Source organism: Amphiura filiformis, chromosome 9 (assembly GCF_039555335.1).
Source record: "Amphiura filiformis chromosome 9, Afil_fr2py, whole genome shotgun sequence".
Lineage (NCBI taxonomy): Eukaryota > Metazoa > Echinodermata > Ophiuroidea > Amphilepidida > Amphiuridae > Amphiura > Amphiura filiformis.
This window is the reverse complement of record NC_092636.1, coordinates 41,972,484-41,989,958: the sequence shown is the minus strand read 5'-3', so window position 1 is coordinate 41,989,958 and position 17,475 is coordinate 41,972,484. Positions and strand designations below refer to the sequence as shown.

Genomic DNA, 17,475 nt, shown 5'->3' with positions numbered 1-17,475 from the left:
TTGTTCTTTGTTACTGTATGGTCAGTGGTATGTCATCATAATATGCTGTACTCTGTATTCAATTTTGTCCTCATTCACAAAGGACTTACCACTGCCAAAACAGGTGTCTTCAAGCAAAGAACATCTCGAAACTCAACTTTCAACTCTACACTCATTTCATGAAAGCAGGCTGCATATCATGATATGCAATCATTATGTTTAAATACTACTAATATTGTGAATTTCATCATGGCATGTCAGACTTCACACAGATGTAATCAAGTGTGTAGAAAAAGATTCATTTACGTAGATGTTATAAAATGTCTGTGTCAATTAATTCCAAACACGGATGAATAACTTAATTAGCCTATTTATGTGGACACAATACCTGATTCAGTCAAGGCCCTCTATCCTAGCAGGATCTTGATATGAGCAGCGTCTTCTAAAAATGCCACATTTAAGCATTTTAAGACTCAGTAGAGGCTGTGAGATGTCTAAACTTGCATAAACTTGACTTTTCCATTTCATTCAAGGAAACTCTTTATGTTTTAAATCATCAACATACAATTGTTTGTTGTTGTTGCTTTTTTTCTTCTTTATGTTGGGTAGTTTTCCCCTTCAAAACAGGAAGTTTTTAAATATGCTAATTGGCCAATCCATAAATTTCTTCATCTACACACTTGTAAGTGAATTTTTCTATACTACTATGTTTACAAATTACACTTGAATAGATAACCTACAGAGTGTTACAAACCAGAAACACAGGTGGTTTCTAAAATAAATAAAATGTTCTAATGTGAAAAGATCAAACCAGAAATGCAAGTGTAGGGAAACTTGATGTGTGAATTCAATTCAATCTACCGTGCACTGTAACATCAAAACAAAAAACATGTAGACACAAAATATGCTGGTTCCCTGCACCTGTTGCCTGTGTTTCTTGCTCAGACAGAGCAATAACAGTAAGCTCAAGGATACAGGGAACCAGCTAAAGAAATAGTCCTATTCCAACTCTCAATTTGAACTAAATTAAGGTAAATTGGGATATCCTACGTAGAATCCATCCTCCCCCTGTGGAAGATTTTGGAAGTGTCATCCACAGGGGGAGTATGAATTTCAAATAGAATAAACACATTATGCAGCTCCATTTATATTTCATTCATCCTCTGAGAAAGATTCAACTTGAATCTTCCAAAGGGAGGGTGAATTTAAAAAAGAGGTGGATAATGTGCCGATTCCATTTGAATTTCATACTCCCCAAAATCTTCCACAGGGGGAATGTGTAATTCAAATGGGATAACCCAATATCGCTGTGCTTCTTAAACAGACAGATAACATGCAGTATTTAATCTACATGCATTTCATACTTTTATGTTAGATTTCAAAGATTGATAAAACTATTTTTATGCAAAGTAAAATGTGGAGTTAAAAGAGGGGTGGTCAGATTTTTTCATATCCTGTTTTTTAAAATAAATTTTACATTGATGCCTATCAATCATTAAAACAATCTATTTCAAAATTTTCAATTGTATAGGTCTAAAGGTTTTGATACGACAAGCATAAACATGTATACGAATGCCCCATAAAATAGTACATACTTCGTTTTTTCTCCAACCATCTAAACAAAACATATCTTGGGCATTAAATTTTACTGGGGTATCTCAATTTTGATGAGGACAAAATGTGAATTGAGGTTGTCAATCTAGTCAGACACCTTTAAGAGCATTAGCATATATATATATCTTTAAACTATTGCATATTTTCTACCACATATTTATATATTTTTTGATAATAACATGGCTCTGATCAACCCACTTTAAAAAGAAACCATCACAGCCACAGCAGTTTCCCAACCATTCGTACAAACACCCTCCAGCACATTTTCTCCCAACTGCATTTAGACATACAAAAACAAACAAGCATAATTCTTGATCATAAACCCGGCAACAGCAATGCCCCAATCAGTCTGCCTTAAATATATAACAAACCGATTTGTTGATTAAATTGATTAACTCTTCAAAAAAGATATAAACTTCAATTTCAATAAACTTGTTGAAATGAAAGGTTAAACTTTGAGCTATTCCAGTTGAAATCCAGACATCTCCTATGGAAGAAATTACCTTCATTTCCCACAGGGTGTAGATTTTAAAATGAGTCACCTATTCAGGTAACCCCTATTGAAATTCACGCTCACTGTGTGGAACAATACATAGGGGTGTATGGATTTCAACTGAAAAATAGCCCATTATTTGCAATATGTGCAATATGATATTTTATTCAAAAGACCAGTATTACTAGAAATAAGTCATAAAGTCCATCTCAAATGGGCAGCTAGGATGATATTGACAATAAAACAGAGAATCTAAAATTGTCATGAAATTTGTTTTGCTAAATTACTTAATTTAATTAATTTTTCTTGGTATATTTCATCACAATAAAAGAAAGATACTGTATAATCTATATAGGTGAAGATGAAACTTGCATGGTAATTAATATTCATGAGATAAAGGATACATTCTTAAGGATTAGTGCCATTTTATAATTAATATTCATTAGATAAAGGATAAATTATTACAGATTGGTGCCATTTTATAATTAATATTTATGAGATAAATTATAAATGATTAAGTTATTATTGCCAGCTTATAATTAATATTCATGAGATAAAGCATGAATTATGAATTGTTAGTGCCATTTTATAACTAATAATCATAAGCAATTAGTGCCATTTTATTCTATTACCGCACATTAGTAACAAATATTTGCAACAATTGATATATAAAACCGGATTAACAGTTTTTATATAGGAAACTGTTTTCAGTATAAAGAAAGCTATGAGATATTTCTAAGCACAGCAATAAATACACTTCTAGTTGAAATCCTTACACCCCCTATGGAAGACATGACCTTAATCTTCCACACAGAGGGGACATACTAAGATTTCAAATGGAGTCACCCATTCAGGTAACACCATTTGAAATCCACATGCCCTGTGTGGAAGATTAAGGTTATGTCTTCCATTGGGGTGTATAGATATCAACTGGAACAGCAACAGCTTAATAAAGCACGCAAGATGATATGTAAAAAAACATTATACAAAATTGTCATGAGTTCTGTCTAAAGATGTTCCAAGTAAAAATTAGTTGAATGCCATTCCTGAAAGATTTCATGTATATCATAATTGTAACAAATTGGCATTGCCTACTTTGAAATAACAGCATCAGCATGTCATTTGTCTCCCAAATACACCCAAAAACAGCATCGCATGTCAATTATCTTCCAAATACACCCAAAAACAGCATCAGCATGTCATTTGTCTCCCAAATACACCCAAATTTCTCCCAAGTATGTAAATATTGAAATTGCCAATTGCCTGTTTGATAGCAACTACAGTTCAGCTTCATATCTTGTAACAGAACACATCACAATTGGACCATTCCAGTTGAAATCCATATACCCCCTATGGAAGACATATGCCTAATCTCCCACATGGCGTGAATTTCAATGGAGGTTACCCATTTGATATTTATGCCCCTGTGTGGAGTTTTAAGGCCATGTCATCCATATGGGGTATATGGATTTTAACTGGAACAGCCAATCGTGTTGTTGAAGATTGAGAGTTGGGTTAAGACAATTCTAAACTAATAACTACAACACTTAAACCACAACACAACCACGCAAAATACAAGCTCAACAAAACTACAAGCATATAATAATAACTAAACTAATATATATTTTAGTAATCGATACACTACACACAACACTTCCACACAAATAATATGTCAATGACAACAGTGCATAAATTGAGTACTCACCAACCACAGGACAATTTGGGGTTAAATTTGATGATTTTGATCAGTTTTATTTACAACATACTCACACCTGTTACACCTGGTTTTTACCTCTCTAGGTCATCCAGACACTGCAAAAGAAAATCAAAACATTATAATACCTCTGTCAGTGTTGTCTACCTCTTTCTTTCCATTTTCAATAGGCGATGACTTCGAGCATCCGTCACCTCGATGAACACATTCTTTGAGCAGCTTCACTTCGTCGCCGTCTTTGATGGTCCTTGTTTGGGCGTCTTCTTCCACGCTGGCTTGCTGTCACTGTTGGCGCCATTCTTTGACGCTGCGCTATTCAACAAAGCCATTCTCTCCTTCAAGCTTAGTGGTTTCGCCGGCGCTTCATCGTCCGATTTATCGTCGCTGTTTGCTGGTATCTTCATTTCTTTACGTGGTTTTGGTGGTGTGACTGGCCGTTTCTTCTCCTCTGAGGATGCTTTACTAGTTTCTTTCTCAACAGTTTTATCCTGTGATGCAAAGATACTTGGTTTGACTGAAGCAGGCTCCGACTCCGACACAGTCCTCCCTGCTCCAGCACTAGGCACAATGCTTTCTTCCTTCTTAGTTGCCACTGGTTTCTTATCAGTTAACTTATCTGTTGGAACTGGTGAAGGTGCTTTATTTTCCTTTTCCTCATCTTTAACAATAACATTGTCAGCTTTTGAAGGCTGTTTATCTTTAATATCACTTTCCGATTTAGAACCAGAACGTATCACAGTTACTACTTTGTCCGAGCTTGATTTAGGCTCCACCACAGGCACTTTGACGGGTGATTTACCCTTAATAACAGTTTTTGGTTTAAGATCCTTATTCTCACTGTCTTTTGGTAGTGAATCTTTTATTGTTTCTGGTTTAGAATCAGAAACAATTGGTTCTTTATCTTTTCGCTTTTGCACTTCGGGTGGTGCAAGCACTTTCTCTTTGCTAGATTTATTTACAAGAGGTTCTTTCTTATTTTCATTATCCTCCTGCACATCAGGAAGGACTTTGCTAGAGACTAGTTTACTATCATCCTCCTTATTGTCCTTTCGTTTGATCACAGGTGGAGGCAAAACTTTCTCTTTGATTGGTTTAGACTCTTCCACAGTCTTGTTCTTTGCATCTGATGAAGTTCTTTTAACTTTCCTATCTGAGTCTGACCTGTCGACTGGTTTGGTTCCTTTAGGCACTTCTGCAATATAACAAATAAAGTTTAAATTTAAAATTAGGTCGAAGGTCGTCATTGTTGCGTGCTGACCTAATCAGGCTGAAGGATGCAATTTTAACAATGGGTTGAAAAAGTTGAAATCCATACACCTCCTATAAAAGACATCACTTTTAATATCCCACACAAGGGGTGTAGATTTCAAATAGAGTCATCCATTGGGTCTGTGAATAACAACTGGTAATGTAGATTATACCATTATTAATCAACCCAATACATGGACCCTCAGAGTCTGATAGATATTTCCATTCCACTTCCCATAAGGTCATGGGAAGTTCTCTTTGAGTGATCCTGGGTCAGGTGAGTTTTCTAAATCACTTCCTTGGTCTCACTACCTTGCCGTTTTTGTAAGCGGCTACTTAGCCTGACCAATCAATGCAGATCTCAGCAAGAATGGGCAATATTTGAATGTGGTCATCATTGATAGTCTATTAATCATAACCAACATACACGCAAAATGACAATAGAACTGGGTCATGCATGTTATGTGCCTACCATATTTGAATTGACAATGGGGCGGGGGCTATCATTATTGACACAAATTGTCACTGTACACTGTTATTTTGAATGGACTTTTGTAACAAAATCAAACAGACTCGATGTTGGAGCAATAGTAAATTTTTGTGTTCAATAAAACGAGTCGATTAATTGAGTCCTTGTCAACACATAGTGCTCCAGGCGCATTAGGGTTCAGGTTATGTTGAGAGAAAGGCTGTGGTTTCAGCTGCGAGTAATTTAGAAGCGGATTTTGGAGAGAACTGAGAGGGTCACATTGCTTAAGATTTTGTAGTAGGCTTATGCATTGCTCTGTTACCCAGAGACAGAATTGAGGCTGTGGGTCAGAATACAATACTAAGCAGCTTTGCTATCAAAATTGTTTTTGAAGTTTCAATCAGGATTGAATTTGTTAAATTAAGGGTGACTTGACCACAACCTAGCTTTTCACATCTCACAGGAATAAGTTGGTTTACTGTGGTAGACAAGACGTCACTGAAAACCTTCAACTAAATTTGATCTTCTAAACAACTACGTAAGAAGCACTGAGTTGATATACTGCCAATATATGATTTGGATAATCATAAATTGGCAGTATGATAGAAACATGGGATGGGTGTGTATATGGATGTGATGATAGTTCAATGTCTGCATTAGTGTCATAGACCAGACGGGGAAGTCCTCTTTTGGTCTATGCACTAGCGTGTTTTTAACTGTGAGATCATGGGTTCGTGTCTCGGCAGGACTGAGTGGAGATAAAAGCTTTACCACACATGATGCAGGTTACTGAATGTTTCTACAGACCTGAGTTAGAAGTCAAAACTAAAATATTGGGCTTGACTATGTCTCACGCCCAATATTTTTAAAACTCAAGGTTCTACCAATAAATATGGGCTTAATTGATCCAATTTTATATCAAAATTACCAAATCTGTGCACATGACCTTAACCCAGGGTATTGTTTGGACGTTTGGGTGCTCTCCCCAGCCTTGTTCCAAGAAAGGCATCGGGGTGTGATAATTGGTCAGGAAAGGATAGTGTAGTCCTTACAATTTTACAAATGTTGCATGGAATTTTGGAAATTTGTTCTAATTTTTTTCTGTACCATAGCTGTATTTGGTTCAAAACCATGCATTACCCCTTGAATTCTTCCCTTTGTCTAAACCATCTTTCTAGCAACATAATGTTTTCCCAGTGACCTTTTGAAGACTCAAGAGTAACATCAACTGTAAGCAAACCAGTCCCTAACTAACACAGATAAACAATCCCACCATATCCCAAAATAAGCACAGGAGATCCCGAAATTGTCCATTTATAATTCAACTTTCCTTCCTTTAATATCAGGTTATATTTTGAAACAATTAATAAATCCCTTTGGCTATGAAGGGTTGGGAACTACCATGCACCTTAAAATAGAAATGTCCTCTCCTGCTATTAATAACCACTTCCAGTTGGCATTCTATTTAAAGCACATCCTTAAAATACTATACATATGAACATAAATATCAAAGCTTATAATATATGTTGACTCTTCTCTTACAAAAAGCCCTTGTTTGTTAAAGCCATAATATGTGATTTGCTCCAGAGTGCCACGCCTAATTTTACATTAATTTCTACTTTTTGCATGATTGTAATGCCCAATGGTGTACTAAAATACCATGTGAAAGACAGAAGTGCTTTATTGACAGTAAAAAGTAAGTTTATATAATAAATCTGTTTTTTCCCTCAAGTTCACTGATCGAGTGATGACTGATGAGTCTCGTGCATGTGTATCATTGAATCAGTGATGTATGAACTGTGCGTATATATGGCTATTCGTCTTATGACTTATTTATACATCCCAGCGATTGGCAAGTTAATACACACATTGACAATAATGATAGGTGCTGCAATTAAAGAGCAATTTTCTTTGATTTATATATTTTTCTAAAATTGTTCCCCCCCCCCTCTGCAGATCTACCACTGGCTATAATACCCCTCTGCATACCGCTATAATAGACATGGGCGTCACTCCCAGGCGGACACGGGGTCATGTCCCCAAACTTCTTACATGGGAGACACAATATCAAATGCCTCCCCTATGGCTACAGGAAATCTGCCATATTGTATTGTCACTCATGGAAGCCAAACACTTTATCCCTAAATACATTCTGATCAATGTAAATTATGAACATTGAAACGGTTTGTGCATGGAGGGTGTCCTCCTCAGCAAATATTATAATATTGATTTAATGATTTTTGTGCTGGCCATAAGTTTCAACATATAAAGTCAAAGTTTAACAGTATTTTCTCAAAACTCCCATCAGGTATCTCTAGAACCACTGAACCAATACTGGGCTTGTTTGTACTCATTTTAATGCATTTTAAATTGATTCTGAATATGGTCATGAAAATGTTCAATTCTGAAATTTTGTAATTTTTAATTTTAAAGAAAATTTGAAACTCGTCGTCTGCAGTCGACATGGGTTAAGACACACAGTCAGTCATCTCCATATATTATACTCAGCTCCCAAGTCCCGGTCCCAAGTAAGTATGCACTTATTTTAACATTTGCCAGAAACAGGCCAAAATAATCCACAGGTATGCTATCTTTGCCTCCCTCCCAAATACATGGCCAAGGCTACAATCTGCCAGTATAATTATAACCCCAGACAGGTGTTGCCTCCCTCCATTGTGAGGAGAAATCCCATGACAGACCGCCCAACGGCAACGCCTAGTATCTATTAATACACAACCCCTAATATGAAAACAGTACATAATTTCATGTGTCACATACTTATTGATATTTAAGGGTCAATGTAGTAACTTTCAAATGGTATGTCAAAAAATTGTATTGGCTAAGCTAATGCAAATTATCAAGGGTATGCAACCACATAACTGTGGAGCAACCCATACTCTCTCTTGGAAGATTTTAGTTAAATCTTCCACAGAGGGAGTATGGATTTCAAATGTAACAGCCAGTTTGTTCCATCAGATTCAAGGAACCTTTTCATATCCTCATGTGCACAAACCAGGGTGATCCCAGAGGATGTTTAAAGACATTCCCACAACCCAATGGGGTTTCTGACCTTGGTATGTCTGGCTTTTGTACACATGTGGTACAGTTGATCATACCTTGTATTGGGATTGTGTGCAAATATCTGGTGTTTTCATCCTATTATTTAACATTCAAAACATCGAGACTTAGGAATAAAATTAATGCAGTGGGACAATATGAATGTTTCCTGTAAGAAAATCAAATATCAGTCCTAAGTCTCGACTATTAGCTCGTTAGCTGCAGTTTTAAAATTACCATTTTGTGTGTGTGGCAATGGGGACTTTGCCTTTAAAATTAGGTTATATTGATCAAATTTCCCAATCATAGTGCATTGTAGGAATGCCTTTAAGCCTCCTCTGGGGTGATCCAATGAACATACATTATACCCTGAATAACCATGCATTATCACTAAGAAATCACAATGTCCAGATTTACAGGGGTTTTGTCCAGGATTGTCCCAAAAAAGGGGTGGTCTAAAGGATTCCACCGAACATGCAAAGTACCCCGATTAACCATGCACTGACTATGAAACCGCAATGTCCAGATATACAGGGTTTTGTCCAGGATTGTCCCGAAAAGGGGGTTGTCTAAAGGATTCCACCAAACATGCAAAGTACCCCGATTAACCATGCACTTACTACAAAACCGCAATGTCCAAATATACAGGTGTTTTGTCCAGGTATTTCCAGAAAAGGGGATGATCTCAAGGATTCCACCAAACATGCAATATTCCCCCAATGGAATCCCCATATACCTTGCACTATCACTACGTACAAAACTGCAATGTCCAGATATACAGGGTTTTTGTCCAGGATGATCTCAAGGATTCCATAGGCAAATGGTCAAGAAATAATGTTCTACTAATTTATTTTTAAATTAAAACTGCTTGTTTACTTTCAGTTGCAAACACATTGTTTCTGCCTTATTGACTCTAAACAAAATAAAAAACATTCCTCAAAACCAACAAAAAAAACCCCAGTTAACAAGATATTTTCCTAAAATTTAATTTGAAATATCTCATCATAAACATGCAAATCCTCTCTGGAAAGTTTGTATCATTAGGATACTTCAGTTGAAATCCATACACCCCGTATGGAAGACATGACCTTAATCTTCTGCACAGGGAGTCTGAATTTCAAATGGAGTTACCTGAATGGGTAGCTCCATTTGAAATCTACACCCCCTGTGCGGGAGATAAAGGTCATGTCTTCCATAGGGGTGTATGGTATTTGACTGGAATGGTACATTTTTGTTTTCATTTCTTAATACTGGTCATGCAGTCTGTTCATGCAGCCAAAATACCTTCACCAAATAGAAGCTTGTCAAGAGCAGCAGGTGAAAATGGATCATGTGCGCTACTAGTCTTTGCCACAGGAGTACCACATCCAAGTTCAGGGAAAGGCAACCAAGAATCTTCAGATGATGCAGCGGCTGCGCCAGAGTCTACTACATACTCCTCTGCAAATATATCAGCTGAGGGTTCTAAATCACCAAGGGAGAAGTCAAGGTTATTAGACTTGTGGTGAAGAGTGGGTGACGAGGTGGTGACAGGTGGTGATGAGGTGGTGACGGGTGGTGACAAAGTGGTGACTGATGGTGATGCATCAAATAGTGACAATTCATTCGTTGCATCTGCACTGAGATCATTGGAGTTCTCCACATGGTTTGCAATAGGGATGGCGTCAGAAAAATATCAACCACATCATCGTTATTCACATCACCCCCCCTCTGTTGAAAGGGGTGTCCCATTGCTTCCATTATCTGGATCTATCTCCGTGTCGGGGTGCAGTGAGCCCATATCATGGTGCAGTGAGTCAATATGTGCAGGTTTTGTGCATACAGGTGAATCAGGGTCAAACACAGAGGGCAGCGTTTCTGTCAGAAGGATTCCGCTATCTAGGATGGAGTGCAAGGAATTATGGGTAAAGGTGTCAGTGCAATGTTCTATCTAATAAGGTAGTCAACAAAGGCATGCTTTTTGACAAGTGTTTCTAGATCATATTCTCTTCATGCAAGTGACTTCTTGAATTTGCAACTAGTTTTAGCATGTCAAGGATATATGTGACGTGGTATATCAAAAAGAGACCCTTTTGGGCAGGCAATCAATTTTAAGTGTTTTACATATCTTAAATATAGAGATATTTTGCTCTATAACGGTGTTTCCCCCAATGAAATCGGACATTCCTAAAGTTAATTTTTTTAAACTTCCGTGGTCCGAGCTGTGCGCCTAGCGTAGATGAGCATGCACACAGAAGAAATAAACAATCACGCTGATTAGTTGATCAACCCACTTGACAACAAGCCGGTTGACCCACTGGTCTTCGGCGCGACGCGTAGTAGGCGACCTTGTCACTTCTACGCGATCGCAATTCACCAGCGCGTACCCGGACCACGGAAGTTTAAAAAATTAACTTTAAGCAAAGATATTGAGTTCGTAATTTATGGTATTATAAAATTGGAAATCGAGATATAGGCCTTTAAAAATATCATTGACAATGTTGAGAATAGAAATGACTTTGAAAAATGTCTAAAAAATACAAGATGCCAAACCAAAATTCAAATGGTTCCATTTTTTGGCTGAAAATTGTCTCCTAAAAATGTAAATTTGCAAGTCAAATTTTCAAAACTTTTGATCTAACTTTTGGTAAAGAACATGACATGCACAGCAGATAATCATGCCTTCATGTGTGGTTGGGTGCAATTCCATGTAAGTATCATACGGGAAAGTATGTTCCTTGAGTGTGCTATTCCAGTTAAAATCCATACTCCTCCAATGGAAGACATGACCTTAATCTCCCACACAGGGGGAGTAGATTTCAAATTGAGTCACCCATTCAGGTAACCCCATTTTAAATTCACACTCCCTGCGCAGAAGATTAAAGTCACAGGGGGTGTATGTATTTCAACTGGAATAGTCCAGTGCTCTAGATACTCAAAATGCAACACAATGCTTATACATTTATCCTGATGCTGAAATCAGAACAAAGGAACAAGCAAACAAAAGGAATTGCTATCAGAGGGGGCTTGTGTGACTCATCTGATGTGAAGGAGGGGGAAGGCATGCTTTAATAGCGTTACCATGCACAGTTAAAAACAGCTTTACCATATGACTCAAACTCACAACATTCCTGGTACTGACAAGCATTAACCTGAACCTCAGTTTTACCTCCCTTTTTCCTCAAATGTACAGCTCAGTTAGCACAACTTGTACGCATGACTTTACACCAACTATCTTTGTCCTTTATCCTATCCCTACGGTTGTATGGATTTCTACTAGAAATATCCCTATTAGGTTTAGGTCTACCAGGCAAAATACCATGGTAGATGCCTGTTGTGAGTCAGTCAGTCAGCCAGTCAGTCTGTCCTTCACATTTTACTAAGCTATTACCCATATGGGTTAAGTTAACTTGCTGTCTGTAGCAGCAGTCATGATAGTAGAAATCAGATTTGATAAGGATGTATATGCATCCTGTTTAGCATATATTGTGATTAATATCCGATTTATGGATGTGTTCGCAATCTATAGAGTTAGACATAGTGGACTGTTAGCTAGTGCTAATGTATTGGATGATGAATTGCACATAGTAATTTCTGGTAATACAATAGATTGGTCAAGTGTATGTGTCTACAGCCTATTATATAGGGTCCACAACTTATAGTTACCCCCTAAATACTTTTTTAAATAAATCTAAAAATATTTGATAAAATGCAAAATTATAGCATCACACATCATTGCATTCAGTCACAATATAGTTCATTATTTAAAAAAAAAAAAGAGACCATTTCTTAAAAGTTGTATCCGAGTCCATAGGAGTCAACTCTCTAACAGTACAGTTGGCCAGGTCTATTCATGTGTTTGTTAAAGAAAACCTGATTGCTATGGACTCAGGTGCAACTTTTAAATTAGCCTCTTTTCTTACACAATTAAACATTGTGAATGAACGCAATGATATACAACGCTATAAATTGGTCCACATGTGTAAAACAAATAAGGATATATATACCTTTTTACATTTTTACATTTCGTAAAATACTTTTTGGCTTATTCTAAAAAGTATTAGGAGGGAACTTATAAGTTGTGGACTCTATAGTTCAACTATAGCAATAGGCAAAAACTATTAAGGCTTTGCTAATGCACGCTTCAATTCGATTCCAACTTGAGCTTGCATAGATGGCACACTCAACTGTCATGTGTACGTCACGCTCAACTGTCATGTGTACGTCACTCGATCTATAGCAATCAAAAGTGTTATAAGTCTGAACTGTCATGTGTATGTCACTCTATAGCCATCAAAAATGTTATGTCTCAACTGTCATGCGTACGTCACTCTATAGCAATCTAAATTGATATGAGCTAACCTATTACGAGTTGAGAAGTTTAGCATAACGCATTATGATTAACATCCAATATCTGTATAACATGTCCACCATATAATATCACACACATTGGTCATCGCTCTGTTAACCAGCTTTGACGTATCTAATAACATTTGGTGATACAAATCTGCACAGGAAATACCCACTTCTGAGTCACAGAAACATTGCAATAAGACATGCCCTGTTTGCTAGGGTATTACAATTGAAATATATTCATTTTCTAAACTTCCAAGATAAGCTTTTTGTTAACACTACAGCAGATCATAATGGTGCAAACCAAAAAGCGCTATAAACGAAAGTGCCTTTGCTATGAGGCTGACCCCTTCCTTTCCTGCTGATTATATAAACTTGTTTATCAGCATTAAACATAACAAAATTTAATAGGCCTTTGAAAATTGAAATATAAAAAATTGGCTGGGAAATGTTGAAAATTTCAACCCAAAAGATAAAATTTGTTGATATGTTATCTATATTTTTCATAAACGTAATTAACCCTCTCAGCACTACCTGCCGATCTAACATGCTCTCTGATTGGTCAATTACATGATATCTTCATTTTAATCACCAATCAGAATGGAGCTTTGCAAATAATTCACCCTAATATTTTTGTGTGGTGAAATTATTTTAACAATGTTGCTGATTGGTCCAATTGATAATGAAAACTTCGTTTTAACCAATAAGCAGGTAGTTCTCATGGGGTTAAACTTTATGACCCCTCCCTTCCCCCAATGAGAGGATGTTCGTTTATAGAAAGATAAAATAATCCTGTAACACCTAGATATATGTCAAACCAATGACATTCATAATAGTTCATAATGTGTAGTATTTAGTGGTTCATTCATATATTTTCATGACTAAACAGTTGATTTTGCCCGAAGGGTCGCTTGCGGCCTGAGGGCATAATCCAAAGCATGTGTTTTAATATTAGAGAATGAAAGTTAATGTGTTAATGGATTCAGCATCACAGGTTACTGTAAATACTCAACCTCATATGATGTGTAGCATTGAAGCTGAATTTATACTCGATCAGTTTTCAGCAAAATCAATGCCATTTTGCACACTCACTGAGCATGTATGTGAATTGCTCTTCTGCAAAAGTGATCAATTAAAATTCTGCGTTAGTGTCATGTCATAATCAGCTATTCCATTTGAAATCTGCTATACCCCTGTGGACGATTTAAGAAAGGTCATCCACAGAGGGAGTGTGTTTGCTTTTCAAATGGAATTGGCTAGGGTTAATTATTTTGAACCCAGCATACTGCCGCTATATGTAGGGCCTATACGGCTTTTACCTATATCTTCCACAACTGGTGCGAGTACCTCAAAAAGCAGTTACCCAATTGTCTATTTTATTTGAAACCAATACTCCCTCTGTGGAAGACTTTTGCTAAATCTTCCACAGGGGGAGGATGGATTTCAAATGGAATAAAGCCCAATATATTCAGCCTTCACCTACAGTTAGTATGACACATTATGCATGGTATCTCAAAGCAGGTTGTTTCACTCATATTAGACTCCATGCTTAATACTATTAGAAACTTTTATTTTACAAGTCCAATAATTTACTCACGTTTTAGACGTTTCATCTTCCGACTGGAAGACTTCATCAGTAATGTGCCAATCTAGCAAACACTCTCAATCTCATTCACAGATCGAGTGTTCTGTTCCTTGCATTAATTATCATATACATGACTTAGTGAATATGCTCCTTCAACATGGTTAATTCACTAAATCATATATACGATCAGCCACTGCAAGTAACACAACACTCTGGGGATGAGTAGGGTAGTATTGCTAGATCGGCGCATAACTGATAAAGTCTTCTGATGCGAAGATAAAATGTCAAACAAATTGGGCTATTCCATTTAAAATTCACACTACTCCTGTGGAAGATTTTGGAAATATCTTCCACAGAGGGAGTATAAATTTCAAATGGTATGAGCACATTAGGCAGCTCTATTTGAATTTCATACACCCTCTGAGAAAGATTCAACCTGAATCTTCCCCTGAGGGAGAGTGAGGTTCAAATGGAACTGCTAATGTGTTAATTCCATTTGAAATCCATACTCCCCCCGTGGAAGATATTTCCAAAATCCTGCACAGTGGTAGTGTGGATTTTAAACGGAATAGCCAAATGTGAGTAAATTATTGGACTTGTAAAACAAAATGTATCAATGGTATGATATCTAACAGTCCTGATGCTCTTCCAGTAGACTCCATGCTTGCCTATAATTCAAGATGCATATCAGGCAATAGGCAATCTATCAAGCACAGACCAAGCATGCTCTTTTCACCTGTTACTATAGGTTCCCTGACTTCCTCTGGCTCCTTTGAAAATAACTTCTCTGGTGTATCAACTGACAATGTTCTGGGTGGTGGTTTCTCTACCTGTCTCTCTGGCTTGGGATCATCTAAGGAATTGGACCTCTTTTGGGCAAGCTTAGCTTTGTTGCGATCAGAAAAGATATCTTCCAATTCTGACTCAAAGCCATTGACCATATTGCAATGGATGATACGACCGTTGGGTCGGCACTTCTCCAAGCTAGATAGTGAAGGTAAACTATCAAGTAAATCTTGATCGTCCAAACAATGTCCATTTGAAAGCCCATTGGCAAGTGTAAGGTCATTATGACGCTTAAGATTCTCATTGGTAAGCTTAAGATCGTAATTAACAGGTTCTGTTTATGTGGAATGGGATTAAGCTAAATATAACGAGTGACTTGGTTTTATTCTGATTCGAATCGAGTTTCTCCTCGGGAAAATCAAGAGAGGTGGATCGGGGCTTCATGTGAACTCGCTTTTCCGCAATATCAACGCAGAATGACGGGTTGAGCTTTACTTCTGTTTCCCTTGACTTATGACTGGAGACTGAGGAAGCGGAGTTAGACCGATATGGTTTCACTTCAAGACTATTTTCCAGACAATCACTAAACAGTTTATTTTGTCTGTTTTTCATTTCAGGTGAGCCGATAGAAGACATTGTTCCATTGGTCATGCCGTTTGTGATCAAATTTAACTCGGGCTGTTTATTATTCACGGTATTCAAATCGGAGCGTTTATTATTCAAATTGTTCACAATGTCGTCTACAGATGACCTTTTTTCTACTTTGTCACTCTTTGATTTTGGTGGAGGTGGAGGGAAACAAAGCGCAACGGGGGGGAGCCGAGCAGGGCTTTTCTTTTGGTTTCGCCAGAACAGGTGGTGGCGTTTTCACTTCAGTAGTAGGCGGCGTTTTGGGTTCCTCAATTAGGAATATGTCCAATTCCGGTGAGAATATGTTCACTTCGGTTTTGGGTGAATTTCTGGGTTCAATCGGTGGTGGTATTTTCACATCAAGTTTGGGCAGACTCTTGGGTTCTACGGGTGGGGGCATTTTTGGTTCAGGTTTGGGTGGACTTTTGGGTTCTACTAGTGGTGGCAAGTTCCCAAATATGGGTAGATCTACCTGTGGGGGTGTTTTTGGTTCAACTTTGGATTGTGGCATTTTGATTGGCTCTGGTCTCATGACCTCGTATGGATTTGAATCATTATCCGCCATCAACCATGGAGGAGGATCGTCGTCACTGAATGTCGGCGATAGAAGCAAATCCTCTTCAAATATGGGTGATGTTGGACACATGGAAGGCAGAGGGGGTTTGTTATCTATAATAGGAGGCCCCGGAGGAGGACCTATGTCTAATTCATCACAAGACATTGAGAGTTCTGAGAGGTCAGGTAACAGGTCGGGTAACATAGGGAAGAATGACTCACTAAGTGAAGGCGGTGTGAGAGCTGTTGCCGGTGGTGGTGCGGCTAATGGCGAGATTGTCTTGGTTTTCTGTGATGTGTCCATGTCATCTTGTGGTGATGAGATGGGTCTTAATCTACTTGGAGGTCTCTGTAAAAAACAAGAACATAGAATCTACTGATTAGACACTGAAACCAGAGAAAATATCTTACACTTCCCACAATGCATTTCTTCCACTTCAATTTGCTGCACTGATTTGCTATCTAGTGCAACATGGGTAGATAGTGACAAAAAGTACCTCAATGAACAGAGCACATCCAGAGCTTGCAAAATATGTTTATTTCTTGACTATCGACCCATGTTTAGCCAGTCTATTCTCAACATGAAAACAAAGGGAACATGGACAGAGTAATATGTGTGTCATTTGATGTAGTGAGGTGATGCATCGTGTTGCAAAGGATTCTGGGAAGGGTAAGATATCTCCTCTGCAACGAAACAATAGAATGGGAGTTGATATTTCACCTACAATCATATCACATTCTTTGCAAACACAAAATCTGATCGGACAATTGCACAATTTTGGGCGTCATCTATCGGCCGTAAATGACCCCACGTCATCACAAGTATTGATAATGCGTAACAAGCTTGTCCAGACACATGTATGTAGTGCACTGTAGATGTAGGCACAGTGCGAAAGTTTGATTCAGACTTTACATCGTGCTGTACATTTTAATTTCATTGCGGATGCTGTGATGTTTCATGTGAGGTCGACATCTCCGTTTATGGTCATCATGCTGACCTTGATTTTCCAGCA

General features: G+C 37.7%; 1 protein-coding gene across 1 annotated transcript in view; it reads right to left on the bottom strand.

Moving 5' to 3' along the window:
- Positions 1-4,021: 4,021 nt before the first annotated feature.
- LOC140160081 (uncharacterized) overlaps positions 4,022-17,475 on the bottom strand; it is a 143,761-nt gene continuing 130,307 nt past the window's right edge. The window contains exons 10-11 of the mRNA XM_072183352.1: positions 16,685-16,811; positions 4,022-4,992 (exon numbers count right to left, since the gene is read on the bottom strand). Of these exons, the coding sequence (XP_072039453.1) occupies positions 4,022-4,992; positions 16,685-16,811 (1,098 nt within the window). The remainder of the gene's footprint in view (positions 4,993-16,684; positions 16,812-17,475) is intronic.